The 17,772-nt window shown below is 38.7% G+C and overlaps 1 protein-coding gene across 1 annotated transcript; it reads left to right on the forward strand.

Moving 5' to 3' along the window:
* Positions 1-1,836: 1,836 nt before the first annotated feature.
* On the forward strand, positions 1,837-17,772 carry phex (phosphate regulating endopeptidase homolog, X-linked; the record flags this gene model as incomplete). Its single annotated transcript, XM_080049837.1, is given in 22 exon segments — positions 1,837-1,960; positions 5,083-5,139; positions 5,273-5,434; positions 5,909-5,992; positions 6,756-6,982; positions 7,660-7,728; positions 8,259-8,375; positions 8,582-8,665; positions 9,086-9,228; positions 9,480-9,573; positions 10,456-10,584; positions 11,340-11,441; positions 13,473-13,553; positions 13,977-14,074; positions 14,174-14,232; positions 14,634-14,688; positions 15,469-15,536; positions 15,632-15,762; positions 16,073-16,138; positions 16,432-16,536; positions 17,230-17,306; positions 17,648-17,772. Coding segments are annotated over 22 exon segments (2,235 nt in total). The 3' UTR covers positions 17,751-17,772.

Consider the following 17,772-nt stretch of genomic DNA (forward strand, 5'->3'; position numbering starts at 1 on the left):
ACATCTGGCTCTTTCTAAAGAAACTATTGATGCATCCTAAAAAAAAACACCGATCTGTTTTTACATGGGGCACGTCATCATCATCAGATTAATCGATTGTAACCAGTGTCCTGTGTGTGTGTGTCTCTCTAATTTTGTTCTGGTCTACTGACTGTCTGATCTGATAAACGTTACAGGGTAGAGCACCCTGCTGTTTAGTACACGAGATTAGAGACACGCACATTGCATGTGTGCTTACGCTGCTAACAAGGTCTGCAGCACCGAACACACACACACACACACTGAAAAAAATAAAAACTTAGGAAAACTAAAAAACTGTCTTCACTAGAGTTTTGTGGCAAACTAAAACTCATTATCAATATATTATGTAACTTTAAAGAGGACCTATTATACTACTTTTCTGGTCTTAATTTCTTGTTTTACACTGCTATAGAGCAACCTGACACGAATCACATCACAAAATACTATGTAGATTTTCGGGAAGCTCTTTCTCTTATTTTGGCGATCCAGCACGTCCTGTCAACACTTGAGTGTGTGTGCTTCGGCAATCTCCGCTCCCTCCGCCTGTGCATCGGCCATCTCCGCTACCCTCCCCCCCTCCTGCAAATCCCACTCCGTTGTGATTGGTTACCTTCCTTCCGGAACACTTTCAGTGGCGGGAAGCGCGAGCATGGACCTATAAGGGCGCGAGGCAGACGCGAACAGGGAAGTGACAGCATTACCATACATGGAAACATCCGCGTGGTCACGTCACAAATTTTTATGCAACGTCACAAATTATGAAAGGGTAGACCGCTTTGAAGACGTGACTTCTCGACTGGCTAGAATAGTGTTTAGTGCTCTGCACAGACACCCCAGACGGTCAGCAGGGAATACGTCGAAATGCATGTAAGTCATTATTTGATAATTTAGTATGGTTAAGCATGACTATGAATCATCATAACAACGTTTATAGGTCATAAAAGTCAAAAAGCATCATAGGTCCTCTTTAAGTTGTGTGTTGTACATACTAAGAAATACAAAAAGCAAAAGCTGTGCCAACTTTTTATTTTTCATTCAGAAGGTGTTTCAGAAAGTTCTAACAGTCTAATGTTTGAATCAACATCATGACCAACTTGGTCCTGTTTTCATCCATATGACAGAGAATAAGTTAGAACAGCTGTTATTTTTTCAATTCTCAGTATGTAGAAATCAACATTTTCAATTATACACCCCAAGAAAAGATCATTAGTCAGCTCAGATGTCCTTTAAACTAAAGCGCTGTAAGTGGCCTCAAAACTCAACACATAGTGAAGACACCTCAAAATTAAGAGTTAACCTAACTTTTACATTTGTACAGTGTACACATGCAGATCATGTTCTGGTTTTTGTGAGTGATTTTTCTAATCTTATTAATTGATCTCTGTTCATCACTTTGGTCTCCTCTCTGTCTGTCCCGTAGGGAGGGAGGGAGGGAGGGATGGGAGGAGAGTAGAGGGGGAGAGGAGGAGCGGTGATGAGGGAGGAACAGTTTGAAGAGCCAGGCTGAAGTTAGAGTAAAACCAGATTGACAGATAGCAGCATAGAGCGAGAGAGAGAGTGGTAAAGACTAGAAAAAGTGAATTAAATGATGTGCTGTTAAATTGGGAAATGGACCAGAAGTTCAGATGTTACTGTTAACTTGTTGGATTTAATTTTGCCCTTAACTGTGAGTTTTTTCTTAGTTTTCTGAGTTATATCTGTTCAGCGCTTCCCCTAGATTTTTTATAAATCATTATTATAGATATTTTTTGTTACATTGTCTGTTGGGTGAGTGTATGTTTTTCTATGTGTGAGTGAGTTAGTGATAGCAAAGTCATGGAACTGGAGCGTTTAGGTGGTGGCGGGGTTAAACCCGAGAGGGGCAACAGTCGTTTGTACAGGATAGCGCTGGCCATGTGTGTGTGCATCTGTGCCGCTCTGCTGCTTGCACTCATACTGGGTAAGTCCACCACCCGCACACACACACACACACACACACTTAAAGAAATCTACACACATTTTTCTTCAACCTGCATTATAATTTGTAAGGAATTCCGTGGAAACTTTGCGTACGCTGTCCTCAGATTATACCGTAGTACATGCAGACCGGTCTCTGTGGAGCGCTTGTGGGTAACTTGTGTCAAACTATTTTTGGGTCATATAAGGTTTCATTCACGTGCACACACAGAACCTCTCCATAACGCACTGTGGGAGTTCAATACAACTATGGGAAAAAGAGAGAAAGAATGTTTGTGTGTGTTGACACTTTGTGGGTATTTTTCCTGTATATTTTAAATGAAATAAGTTGGGAAGAAGTTTGCATTTTAATAATAAGGTGTGTGTGTGTGTGTGTGTGTGTGTGTGTATTTGTTTATTTACAAGGGGCAGTTCACACTCATTAAGACTGAGGTTTTGAAGGTTTACACATATGAATTTTCTATCCCAAAAATGATATGCGATGTAACACTAATGATAAAAATAAGATTCAAGATAGTTTATTTCTCATATCATTTGCACAACAATAACAGCAGCAGTCATTGGCAAATAAATTCTTATGTCCCAGGCTCCTCTCAACACTGCAATCTAGAAGTAGAAAAATGTATAATAGAAACACACAAGTGAAGAGAGCAACACCTGAGACGCAAATAAACACAAAAGTAGTGCAGATAAAAAGTGTGATACCGATTTCAACAACAACTTTAAACAAGACATAGAAAGGCTATAACTATAAGATATTAAAGCAGATAATGTAAAACACACAGTAGGTAAACGATGAATACATAATAACATGTATATTCATCATAGTGCTTATGATTTCAGTTAGTTATTTAGTGAAGTCCAGATGTTTCCTGAAGTTATAGGAAAGACTGCTTTGTCAATCTTACTACATACACTGAACACATTTTACTGTATTATTTTCTTGGAATCAGTGTCTATGAGTCATCAACTGGTTTAAAGGAGAAATATGCATTTCCGAAATTGTCTAACTTTTCCTCAGTCTTCATGTGGAGTGTGTCAGTAGTTATATTAGTGAGTGGTTGTTAGGATGGTTGTGTGTGTGTGTGTGTGTGTGTGTGTGTGTGTGTTTCTGGGGTGGGGTGGGGTAAGTATTGTTATTCTGTTATTGAGGGAAGCCAAAATTCCTGTGGGGGCCATTGAAGTGTAATTATGTTATGTGCCTGTGTATGCAGTCCCACACACCCACTCTAATGGAACCCCTCCTCTAGTCTCCGGCCATGCGAATGAGCAGACACAAGTATCATAAGGGGCTGTTTGATTTTGTACATTTTAATGAGTAAAGAGAGCGTGACTCTTGAATGAACGTTTGTGCACAAGCAAGTTTGTGTTGGTGGCCTGTTTGATATCTCAATCATGGACACAAAGTGTGTATTAAAGGTGGAGTACAATTTTGGTGAATGCTTGTTGTCAAAATCCCTTTTTGTCAAAATCAGGGAATATTTCCTCACGATCCGCTACCTGTCTGAACTCTGTGTGCGCTGAAAAGAAAATCCAGTGTTAATACACAGCCTAGGCTCTGTAAACGGGCTTGTTGCCAGCTGCGGTGGGCAGGTCTGAGCCCCTTTTGTTTACGTACCTGTTAACAAAGCCTAGGCTGTGTATAAACATTTTAGAAAATCAGCGCGCACACAAAGGAGTAATTCACTCATATTGACACAAAGGGATTTTGACAACAAGCTTTCTCCAGAATCGCTGACTGCTCCTTTAAGAGTGACACTGCACATCTGTGAGTGTGCTTGAATCCCCCTGTGTAAATGTTCCTGACACGGCGGTTAGAGAGGTTGTGGAGGTTGTTCCGGGTCACGCTCGGTTGATGTAGTGAGTGTGTGCATTTCAAGACACAGTAGTCACGACATTAAGCACACAACTCACACACAAGTAGCTCCAAATAGACGACACGGCCCAGTCATCCTCCTAGGTCAGACATTGTGGCGCAGCCCCGTAGCGCTCCACTCATCCGTTCACAATGGGGATTTTGAATTGTCTAAATCTGTCAGTTCCTATCGTGGGCTTGTGCTGCCACATCACATAGCAGTGGTTTGTACTGCCAAGAGGTTAAAGAAAAGCAGGCGTCCTTTCACCTTCTAGGAAAGGAAATGATTTGGTTAACCTGTGGTCACACTGGAGTAGCGTAAACAATGGGTGGCTCTGCTCTTGTGTTCTTGTGGGTTTCTGCCTGCCCACGTCAGAAGTGACTGGCGTAATTCCATCTGACAGTCAAGTTAAGGTCAAAACCCTGGTGTTTATTTTGGATGTAGTTTCTTGGGATTCAAGGAAGAAATGTTTAAATAAATGATGCGTGGTGGTATATTGAGTGATAGTACACAGATACAAGTTGCATGGAGGTTGTAGGTGGTGACTTCCTCTGGTGCAGACAGGCACAAGGTTAAAATGTAATCCACTAACTGTTTACTCTGTCCGACTGCTCTCCAGCTGTATCAACTGCACTTTGCCCTGTATTCGTCCCATTCTTCAATAAAGAGTGGATTGTGGGAATGTTGCATATTGACCTCCCTCTGGCATAATTTGTTATTTATATATAAAAAAAAGAAACCTTAATAATGTTATATCTCTAGAAAATGATTAAGGTTGCAACCCTTTTTTTCTTTTCTTTGTTAATACAGTAGGCTATAAAATACTGTTTTCTTATTGGTAAAGCATATTGTTCAACACTGAATTGACTGGAAATAGAAGTAACTCTTACTAAATCACATATTTCCAATAATATTGGCCTTAGTGTTAATTTATTCACATTTCATTTTTGATATTTCTGTCTATTTTTTAACTTTCTAAAGACAGAGAAGTTTGTTTCATGTTCCCTCTTTCCATGCAAAACTATTGTTTATTACAAACTCAAAAACTACATTTGAAGTTTGTTGAGGAAAGCAATTATCAACACCACAACACTACTTATTGGACCACAAGCAGTAGAGGATTGTTTGCATGTAGGTGAAGTGGGGCTGTACTGCAAAATAAAATGCCTAAAAATGATCAACAGACAGTTATCCAAATTATCTACGTCCTTGTGTGATTTCTTCCTTCAACTCTTTTCTTCTCCCTCAGTCTCTCAAAAATCTAGTCAAGAAGAGTTCTGTCTGACGCCAGAATGCATTGAAGCAGGTGAGGAGTGGTGGTTAACACTAATTTAACACACTATTATTTAATATTACATCTACTATTCTCTGTATGTTAACTGTTTCAAAGGTTATTATTTGGACTCACATGGTTGTGTTTTTATTGTTCTGCCTTGTAGCTGGGTCTATTCTGAGTAAATTGGACCAGTCTGTGAACCCCTGTGAGGACTTTTATGGGTTCTCCTGTGGCGGTTGGTTAAAGGAGAACCCGATCCCTGAAGATTCCTCGTCATATGGCATCTACCCCTGGCTGCGACAGCATGTAGACATACGACTCAAAGGTGGGTTTGCCTACAAGCTTCCCATCAATCAGTGTATCTACCCTAAAGAAAGCACACTTGACTTAAACAGACATAAAAATGTTTGGTAATAATAATACTCTATTGGATTTATATAGCGCTTTTCTAGAAACTCAATCACTTCAGTTTGATTAGTCTTTTCTTTAAAAGTAAGAGCTAATTCCGTATACACATGAGATGGAACATCAAGCAAGTGAGTAGAGATTTTTATAGATGCCATAGACAAGTTGAAGGCTCTCTTTAATTAATAACAGGATTGTCTTGCTTTATTGGAATTTTTGTGAATGTCTTTGCTGACTTAAAGTGTACTCTGATACATACAACATTTTCTGACGAATGTTTGATGTGCCATCGATGCAGGTGTTCCACATTTTTTATTTATTTTTCTCCTAAAAGTTTAATTGTTTTAATTGTTGGAGTTGTGAGTTATAAAACAAATATTATTTTTTCTGTCAGAGTTATTAGAAGCTCCTTCATACCCTGATGAACTGGAGGCAGTGTCCAAGGCTAAAATCCTTTACCGCTCCTGTATGAATGAGAGTGAGTCTGACACACACATACAAACTTGGTTCTGTAACTTAAGAGGACATTGTATTTAGACACATTAAATCCCTAGCCTACATAGTCAGTGCTTTACTAACCCTAACATAACAGTAATCGCACATTAGAGCAAGGTCCCCATAATATGACTGATACACCCAAACACACACACACACACACACATGTGTTTGGCACTTGTGGGGACTGTTGATTATAAGATGCCTCCCCATCCCCCTAACACAGCATTAACATTCCAACCACATGCCTGACAGACAATCAACATAACTTAAATCTTAAACCTAGCTTTACCTGTCACTTTTACGTTCAAAATTACCCCATTATCCATGTCTACAAACAGGTCCTCACAAAGAAAACGCACGCACGCACGCACGCACACACACACACACACACACACACACACACATTTACAATATGCCATCTATATGGTGTAAAATTGGACAAGATTGTTTATTGTTTATTGTGGATCCCCATTAGTTGACGCAGAAGCGGCAGACTAGTGAAGTGAAGATGAAGTGTTATTGACCCGCATGAGACATCTAGGTTATTGCAGAAGCTAAAAGCAATCAGAGGTGCTGGTAACACTAGTTGGGGAAATAGCATTTTGAACACAATGTTAAAAATCAATAAAAAAAATGTTTTAAATTAAAAAAATTTAAAACAGAACAAACAAACAATATGCATTACTTCATTGTATTTCCTTACTTGTGTGTGTGTGTGTGTGTGTGTGTGTGTGATTACATAGCCATACTTGAGCAGCTGGACACCAAGCCGCTGTTGAAAACACTCAAACAGCCGGAGTTCCGTTGGCCTGTATTGGGGGATGGTCTGGGTGGGGAGTACCAGTGGTCGGCTGGACAGTGGAACCTCCTGAGGACCGTGGCAGAGATGAGGAACCAGAACAGTAAGAGTGTTCTGATTCGCCTGTACGTCTCCCCCGACGACAAGAACTCCTCACATTACATCATCAAGGTCAGACCTCCACCATACACTGTTATGACTGCATGAATGTGTCATTTTTTTTTGTTTGCATTTGACTTCATATTTATATGGTGCACCTCATTACTACACTTAACCTTGAATCTGCATTGTGTATTTGCACAACTTTTGTGTTTGTTAAGATCTTTGTTTTCTTAGGTTGCATTCTTCACTCGCGTGTTTCTGTTATACATTTATTATTTTATATTACATTGTTGAATGGAGCCTGAAACCCAAGAATGTCATTGACGAATCTCCACACCGTGGACAATAAAGATTTAACTAACTAACTAACTAACTTGCCAATGATTGCTTCTGTAATTGTTTTGCATAATTATGAAAAATAAACACTCTTGAATCTTGAATAATTTTCACATTAAGATTTTTAAAGGGAAAGTTTCACATTTTGGAAGATACCCTCACTTTTCCAACATATATTCACCACTGAACCACAATTTGAATTTGTTTTACTAGATGACTTATACGCATTATTCAACAACAAGATATATTGTGTTAATTAATCAGATTTAGATGATTTCAAATGCACTCATAGGTTCAGTGCCTTACTGAGTCACATTTTTCAGATTTGTATTGGTTCTGCAAAAGATAAAAACACCACAAAAAGAAACATCCCTTACAGAAGTTAACCTGTGCTCTGTGTTTGTATGTAGCTGGACCAGGCATCCTTGTCCCTGTCCTCGAGGGAAGATTACATCACCAACACTACCTCTGCCCGTGCGGTAAGTCTCTACTCCATCCTTCAAACCCCTTTTTAACCTGTCATCTAAAAATTCACTTTTCCTGCAGGAGCCATTTCCTTCCTGCTTGAGTGATAAATGGCGGCATAAAAGAATTTCCGACTCTTGAAATATCGGCCGTATATCAGCCAGCTTTTTTCCAGGCTCAACATTTGCATAATGTCATAATGGAAAAAAAAATGAGTAAATTAAATTCAATTAGAGATTTCCCCATTAATAGCTGCTTCATTAGGCCAGCATAATAAAGTGCAAATTGTATGCAGTATCTAGCGATTAGTTAAATGATGCTATCATTATTGCTCTGTTAACCTTACAGAACATATTTTACCCACATATACTGTATGGGGTTAATATGGTATACAAATAATAATAAGCATAAATTATATCTCTGTATCTATCTATCTATCTATCTATCTATCTATCTATCTATCTATCTATCTATCTATCTATCTATCTATCTATCTATTTATCTATCTATCTATCTATCCCTCTCTCTCTCTCTCTCTCTCCAGTATCGCGCTGCCTTGCTGAGTTTGATGGTGGACACAGCCGTCATGCTGGGCGCCCCAGAGAAAACTGCCCTGACCCAGATGGAGAAGGCCCTCGACTTCGAGACCAAACTGGCTCATGTAAAACCTCATTTCAGATAAATATAATCCCACTTATGGCATGGAAATGATGTGATAGGCCTCAATGGCTCTGGAGCTAATTAAAAACCCAGCATATTAAATTCGGAAATTGATGTATCAACTGCACCATTATGAAGGGAAAATTAATTTAGGTTTGAAATTTAGTATCAGTCATATCAGTATACCATTTATCATTGTCTCCGCAGATCCTGATTCCCTATGAAAACCGCACCAGTGAGAACATGTACAACAGATACACACTCTCTCGCCTGCAGCGCTCCATACCACAGGTATTTCAAATATAAAACATTCAGACCATCTAATCTACTTAAACTTGTAAAGGCCGATTATTTAGATTTTTTTTACATGGCATTTATATTTAATACTAGAGATTTAAGTTAATTTCTTATTTTCACATAGGGATAATTCAAATATGTGTTTAAGTGAGAGATTTAAGTTATTTTCCAATTTTTTTTTAAATTCAAATGTTCTTGAGTTGAAGTCATATGGCCTAGCCCTAATACACTGGGTGGGCTTTGTGGAAAATTAGGGAGAAAATTGCTCAAAAAAATGCACACAAATAATTATCAGCAATCATCTCAGTCCAAAAAATTCAGAAAATCAACAAGATTGCCTTTTAAAAACAACAGTGTTATTCCTAAATCCTAAACAATTATTGACTTTCTCTTTGTCTCCTTGTCTGTCTGTAGTTTGATTGGCTGGCTTTTGTTAAAGCTGTGGTGGAGTCTAAAGCCCACCCTGATCGCTCCATCTCTTCCTCTGAGCCTGTCATCGTCAGAGCCCCGCAGTACTTCAAGGAACTTTTCAAGCTCATTAACGCCACAGATCCCAGGTACACACACACACAGACACAAGAACAGCTAGGCGGAAAACCCACGCAGACTGATGAGAAAACACTGGAGCTGGAGGGCTTCTGTCTCTCATTATAAGAACATTATAGTGTATAATGAGATTACATGTACTCATCTATATTAATGTCCTTCCTCTCTCTCTCTCTCTCTCTCTCTCTCTCTCTCTCTCTCTCTCTCTCTCTCTCTCTCTCTCTCTCTCTCTATGACTCTCTATCTGTCCCTCTCTCCCCAGGACTGTAGCTAACTATGTCCAGTGGAGGACAGTTTTTTCTAAGATCACCACTATGAGCCGCCGTTTCCTTTACAGATACCTGGACTACGCTCGGGTTGGTACAGAAAGAATTCTGTGTTCAGACAAATAATAATAATAATAATAATAATAATAATAATAATAATAATAATAATAATAATAATAATAATAATAATAATAATAATAATAATAATAATAATCTATAATAAGTCAATTATAAAAAATGCACAGTTAAAAGCTATGAACAAGATGATTTACACTTAATTATAGATATGTTTGTATATGTGTGGACAGTGATGAATCTCTTGAGCTATGCCTTTAATGCACCACTGAAGCTGTGACAGTAAACATTATGTGCTACACACTGATTTTCATATTGTATTTTTCATTTAGCATAGAGTGAATTGCACATATCTGTACTCAGGGCTGAAGCCAACATTTGAAGTTGGTCAAACTCGGGGAAGCATTTTATCGGACCATACAAGCATATTTTGAACTCTAATTTTGATTCCTTTTATGAATGTTGGAATGGCTTACTGAAAACATGCTCAGAATCATTTTAAATGGAATGAGAATGCAGCTTTAGATGCATACATGTAAAGGTGGTGTTTTTTTTATTCTCCTTACTATTCAATATTAAACCTGCTACCCAGCAAGATCTGGGTAGCAAGTCCACACAAGACGTCTCTTAATTTTTCCGTCTCTGTTTTTGTCTCCACAACATTGAATTAATTACAGTAATTAGACAGTAATTAAAGAGGTGGGAAGAAAGGTAGTTAGATTTTTCAGAGGTACTGTAGCTGAAATGTCACTTTACAGATTGCCTTAAACACAAATGATAATTAATGTAAAATAATTAGTTGTACTTAAATAAAATTATCAAAGTATACGTATAAGTCCCGATATTTCCATCACTGCGGAAGACACAATATCACCTTTGCATCTCTGTCTCTCCCAGGTAACCACGGGAACCACCTCTCTGACCCCGCGCTGGGATAAGTGTGTAAACTATGTGGAGAACACACTTGTTTACGCCACTGGACGCCTCTTTGTCGACAGACACTTCCAGGAGGACAAGAAACACATGGTGAGTGTGTTCTGCGGATTGCATCATGTGTTGAAATCTTTCCTGTCAAGTGTTGTTTTTAAAATATTTGTATATGTCTGGGTTTGTAACAGATATGTGTGTGTGTGTGTGTGTGTGTGTGTGTGTGTGTGTGTGTGTGTGTGTGTGTGTGTGTGTGTGTGTGTGTGTGTGTGTGTGTGTGTGTGTGTGTGTGTGTGTGTGTGTGTGTGTGTGTGTGTGTGTGTGTGTGTGTTGAGTGTTTTTTGTCTGTGTGACCTGGAGTTGACATCAGACATTTCATCTTGTGCGTCAGTGCGGGTGTGTGAGTGTTTATGTAGCAACGTCAATGAGCCATTGTTGTGCTGCGGACACACCTACTTTATAAGTGTGTGTGTGTGTGTGTGTGTGTGTGTGTGTGTGTGTGTGTGTGTGTGTGTGTGTGTGTGTGTTTTATATGTGTGTTTCCTATGTAAGTCTCATGGCAGATTCATGTGTGTGGTCATGTATTACTCATGTTGTGGGGACATTGTTCTGTTCACACAATTATATTGTTGGGACTGTTTTCCTTTTGGGGACAAAATAGAAGTCCCCATAACGTAATAATTACATTTTAGGGTGGTGACTTGCTAAAAGTAGAGTGATGTTTAGGTTAGGGTTAGGGTAAGGGTAAGGCAAGTAGTGTTTGTGGGAAAGTCTCCAGGAAATGAATGTAACTCTATGTAATGTTCTCTGAAGTGATGAAAACACGATTGTGTGTGTGTGTGTGTGTTAATCAGATGGAGGAGCTGATCGAGGGCGTTCGCTGGGCGTTCATCGACATCCTGGAGAAGGAGAACGACTGGATGGATCCACCAACGAAGAAGAGAGCCATAGACAAGGTCAGAACAACAGGCTGCTTCATCCCCGATTTTCTCATAACTCCTAACTTTTTTAACTCTGAAATTTATCATTTTACTTAAAAACGTTAAGTTGCATTAATATTTTTATCGGCCACTGGGGGGGCAGATCTGATATGTTTTAGGACCAACTTCCAACCAAAATATCTGTCTCTACCATTTTGGTGCATTGATTGTTTAGCAAATAATTTGATAGGAGCTGCCAAAAAAGTGAAAAGAGTGATGAGAGCTGTGAGTCAACCAAAACAGTAAAGAAAATCATTTAGCTGAAAGATGCTAAAATGGAGGAGAACTGTCGAGTAAAAATTTGCTGTGGGTCTATCCTTACAAGCGACACATAGACAGTCATGTGATCTATTTTTAATTATTTTTGAAAAGCGCTTTAAATAAACTTATAGGGATTATTATTATTATTGAAATAAAGATATTGTATGCTGCTGTTTTAAAGAAACTTCTTATATAAAAAATGTGGCTCTCAAGTTAAATCTGCATTGTTTGACCACTTGAGAAAGTTTTAAGTTTTCACCTACATCTGATTTAAAAACTCCAAATGAGCTCAAAGTAGTTCTACAGAGTACAGAGATATTCTCCGCTTTGATCAGTCATTTAATTAATTATTAACATAAATATGTAAATTATCGCAGCGCCAGGCCGGAATATTGACCGACTTGTAATGAGATGGATTCTGTTTCATCTCTTTTAATCACGGCTGCTCACACATTTTTTAAAACTGAATACCTTGTTTCACTTAGACAAAACAGTGCAGCGCCGACTTTCAATTTACCATCATTGTTAATGGAGGTCCAACGACTTTCATAATGTCTTCCACTCCTTTCATGAAGCACCTATTTCTCCTTGAACCAAATTGCATATCCACTTACTTTGCAGCTAGTACAGTCATAGACGGATTATGAGATAATGGGCCCCTGGGCACAAACTCTTAAAGGGCCCCCCACTCCTCCCTATCCAGTCAGGTACACAGACTTTTCCACACAGATACATACAATTAATGGCAAAAACATATTAAGGAAGTCAATTTTTCCCACAGGATTTTGGGATACTGTTGGAGGGACCCTGTACCTTGTTGGGGGGTCCGGGGGCATGCCCCCCCCCGAATTTCTTTTTACCTTTTTAAAGTAAAATGCATCAATCTGGTGCACTTTGAGAGGACATTTTAGAGGCTATATCAAATCCTGAGATGCCGAAGGAACATGAGTTTTCAGATTGTTCTTAAACAGGCAGCACTCTTTACTCTGCAACTGTAAAAACAGTACAGTAGATTGGTCTGCAGACCCATGTTCTATGATGGAGGGGCCCATTTCAACAGATAAAGTGGATAGCTACTTTTTATGAACAATTTAGAATTCACACATAAAGCTTATTTCTGTATGTGTGAGGGGGCCTTCAAGGCCCCTCATGGAGCCCCTTAGACAGAGCTACTAATGCTGTTGTTTTTAACTTGCTTTTGTATTTCTCCCCCACTAGTTGAGGGGCCCATGATGATTTCTATCTTGTTAAATGTTAATGAGTATCCTTATATTTAGGCTATTCCTTTTTGGACCCTGTTATTGACATGAGTGACTTAGCTCTTTGACTATGCGACATGAAAAGTTACTATCAGTATCTCTGGTTTAGGGCCCCCCTGAGCCCTTGGGCCCCTGGGCCTGTGCCCGGTGTGCCCGTGCAGTAATCCACCCCTGAGTACAGTGATGACAACTTTTAAACAAACTAGGTTCACCTAGAGTTTTTGTTACTAGCTCTCACCTGGATAACATAGTTTTGCATTTTATTCCTATTGGCTCTTTATTTTGTATGGAACAGCCATTTAAAATGACTCTTTCAATATTTGTGTCAAGGCTCTGTGGCTCTCAAATAATTACTCTTTATTTCTTGCAATGCAGTTTATTAAACAGTTGCACTCCCTGTCATTTACACACAGAAATAGTGTCTGAAACATCTGTATATGATTATGTAAAAAACCTGATTAAGCTTTTGTTGTCTCACTCTCTCAAGGCCCATGCAGTCTTGCCTAAGGTTGGCTATCCTGAGTTTATTCTGAACGACACCTACATCAATGACGACCTAAAGCAGGTTTGTATGGCACAGCTGTCAGCTATTTCTTTAGCATAGCACATAGGGTACAACATGGGATCACCAAGTTTTTTTTTCTAAATCTTTAAAACTAGAACAAATATAGCAAGCTGAACATAACTCCAAGAAGCAGCTGAATTGATTCTCCTGATTCTTTTATAAAAAGTGCAATAGGCAACTTAACTGTGTGTATTTGAATTCATCAAATAACATTTTAACTTGTAATTTTTTTCCATTCCATTCGACTTTTAGTGACTTGGTGAGGTGTACTAAAACCCCCCCTCGGGTTTTTTGACCTCTCAAGCACACACTTTTTCCATGTGAAATATACAGTATATTTGTTGTGTTTTATGGTGTATTGTTTGAATGAATATGTGCAAATCAATCAATAAAATCAAATAAAATCTGTGTATGTTTCAGCTAGAGTTCAGTGAGAGGGACTACTATGGGAATGTAATGCAGACGTTGAAGTTTATCGCCCAGTCAGATATCGTCTGGCTCCGAAAGAGTGTCCCACGTACAGAGTGAGTGGCTGGACTAATTGTCAACTTGCTGAGAGACATTTTGTTTTTTATTTGCCTTAATGTGTGTGTGTGTGTGCATGTGTTTGTGTTTTTCCGCAGGTGGTTTACAAACCCAACAACTGTGAACGCCTTCTACAGTTCGTCCACCAATCAAATCAGTAAGACGCAATTCATGAACGATTACCGACATTTCGCCAATATTTCTATCTAAATATTGAGAATGATCTCGACTTCTGAAGCATTGTTCACACAGAATGCCTCTACACTGCACTTTAAATATTTTAATTAAGTATATGTTATAATACATACTTTTTAGGGGATTAATATTGCCCTAAAAGTACGCATTTCAGTAAGATAATTAATTATGAAGATGCTTAAAAAAATAGAAGAAGGAGAGATAAAACAGATGTAATGCCATCTGTCATATAGCCAACAGTATAAGTGACTCCAATACATTATTAATTACAAATAATAAGTCTTTGAAGGGATTTGACCGGACCTTTTTACAGTAAATGACTCCTGACACAAACAAAAACATTATTTTGATCCTTCCGTTTAGGATTCCCGGCCGGAGAGCTTCAAAAGCCCTTCTTCTGGGGGAGAGAGTATCCGAGGTGAGAATAAACAAATGTGACGCGCCCTGCTAACAGACCTAAAGAAATGCTTCATCAGGCTTTGCTCAGGAGCCAATGTGCAGCTCTGAAATTCATTATTCTGACATGAACACTCTTTGAAAACCGAACCACGGCCGTATGAACTGCAGTGGTCAGGCTGGTGGTACAAACAGCATAATTTAATACCTCATGCTCAGCCGATCAAATAGAGTTTGGATTTGGGGATGGGTTTTCATAGAATTTGAGGACATGTAAACACCAAAGGCTTGGTCACACAGCCAGTATGTGGCACAATGAAATACAGTATATATGTATTTTCCTGAAATATGTGGTTTTTAGAAACGTTCTGATCTATATAGATAGGTTTACGTTTTAAAAACATTGTGAATGCACACGCAGCAAGCAATTATTAAACTACTCAATACTTGAAATAAAAATAAAAAGCAATTTTATTATATTGATAAAGGCCATATTTTGTGAAATGTATAGTTGTATTTTTTTTTTAAATATATATTTTCTTTTGAGTAGAATTTCAGCAGATTCGCAGCCAGACTTTTTTCTTTATTTTTTAACAAATCAAGGCAAAGCTAAAAGAAACTCCCCACCCCCCTATGTCCCTTGCAGGGCTCCATACAAAAAATCAGTAAAAACAAAACAAAAGATAAAAAATTACAATAAATACCCAAGAAGTATCCAAATTATTGCAGAAAGAGGAGACAGAAAGTGCATACAAAATGCAATGGTTGGTTATAAATTAAAATGATCCTTGTGTGTTTCCAGATCTTTAAGTTACGGTGCCATCGGCGTCATAGTTGGACACGAGTTAACACACGGCTTTGACAATAACGGTAAATACTGTATCTACCAAAATTAAAAGAAATTACCTCCGAAAACATCCACAATAACGTGAGTCATTTCTAATACGGGGAATTTTTGTAAACAGGTCGCAAGTACGACAAGAATGGCAACCTAGACCAGTGGTGGAGCAACTCGTCTGTATCAGCCTTCAATGAGAAGAACCAGTGTATGATCAACCAGTACAATGACTACCACTGGGAGGAAGCCACACTCAATGTAAGACTTTGAATTTACAAAACCTGTTACATCAAAATGTGTTTAAAATAACACCTTTAAAATATTGACTTAAAGGCATGCATATTCCAATAACGATCCAAGTCTCAAATAGTATTTCATTATGTCAGTTTGACACTTTTACAGGATGCTTCCAGTATATTTTTATGTTGATCTTATCTGCTTATTTAACGTGTTTACATAGTAAGGGGTGCATAGTTCAAAGCCAAAATTTGACGCCCTAATCCAGAATTAACCTTAATTATGTTTGTTAATGAAGTATAGACATGACAATCTAAATGTATTTCTGTAGGTGCGGGGCAAGAGGACGCTGGCAGAGAACATAGCGGACAACGCAGGATTACGAGAGGCTTTCAGGGTATGAGCTGCTTTTTAATTTTTTTATGTCTCTATTGCATCTTTCCATCAAAGAAGAAAAGCTATTCTTGATCTTGCATGAATAGATAAATATACATTTCTTGCTGCATAACTCTTGATCTGTCTTATGGAATATTACTGTGCCTATTATTAGTTTCCCTTATTTTTATTAGTTACCTGTATTTCAAAACTCAATATGTCTTTTGTGTGAAACAACTGCTACAAAGCTTTCTAGATGTCACTTGAAGAAGTCCAGTTGAGAGAAAACCCTTGTCTTTATATCGGTGTGTGCAGGCATACAGGCGCTGGGTGGATGGGAGCAGAGGTGGTGTGGAGGAGCCACTGCTGCCTGGAGTGGGACTCAACAACAACCAGCTATTCTTCCTCAGTTATGCACATGTAATGACACACACACACACACACACACACACACACACACACACACACACACACACACACACACACACACACACACACACACACACACACACACACTGCCAATTTGTTGGCAGTAACAGCCAACCAGTAAGAGCGTTATCCTTGTACTGCTGTGGTCATTTCTAAATTAACTGGAATCTTCCCCTGAGCAACTTCTTAACAAAGGTTAATGTTAAGATCTACGACTTCAAGAAATTAAAAGGTTTAAGCTCATGTATTTATATGTGACTGTGTTAGATTAATAATGGTTGTATGAAGATGGTGAAGCAAAGTAAACTTTGATTTAGTACCGTTCGGGACACAAAGGACGTTCCAGTCAGCCTGCCGTAAATCGTTTTGTAAGTTCCCGGAAAACCGGACACCTGCAAAGGCATTACTAATGATCATATACTGTATAAATAGCATTGTTTTTGCTGATGGTCTCATTTGCTCTTACAGGTCATTTATAATCAACAGAGGAAAAATTAGACTGTTTGATAAACAATTTAATTAAAAGTTCCTCGTAGGAGGTTTAATAATGAGTTATTTTGTGATATATTTTCTTTTGTACTCTTTATAGCTTGCATATACATTTTAATGATAATAAGGCAGCAGGGACATAGAAACATAATCAAACATTTAAATCATCCATCTTAATGTGCTTGTACTCTGCAGGTGAGATGCAACTCATACAGACCAGAAGCAGCCAGGGACCAGATCCAGAGTGGAGCTCACAGTCCACCTAAATACAGGTTAGCACACACACACAGACACACACACACACTTGCAAGGACATTACATAGACTTATATTAATTTCCTGGAGACTTGCCCTAACCCTCTAACCCCTAACTCTAACCGTAACCTAAACCTAAGTCTACCCTCACCTAAAAGCAAGTCTTCACCCTTAAATGTCATTGTCAAGTTAAGGGGACTTCCATTTTGTCCCCAAAAGGAAGGTACGTCCCCATAATATGACTGTGTAAACAGAAAAAAGTCCCCACAACATTAGTAATACCAGCACACACACGCACACACACACACACACACACATTTCCAAACCTGACTTTGACCACCACTGTTACTACCCTGCAGAGTTATCGGAGCGATGAGTAACTACGAAGAGTTTTGGAAAACTTTCAGCTGTCCCGAGTCGTCGGCTATGAACCGGGGCGCGCAGTCCTGCCGGGTGTGGTGACCCATAGCTGGCAGCAGGACGT

Source organism: Ammodytes marinus (genome assembly GCF_949987685.1).
Source record: "Ammodytes marinus genome assembly, chromosome: 21".
Classification (NCBI taxonomy): Eukaryota; Metazoa; Chordata; class Actinopteri; order Uranoscopiformes; family Ammodytidae; genus Ammodytes; species Ammodytes marinus.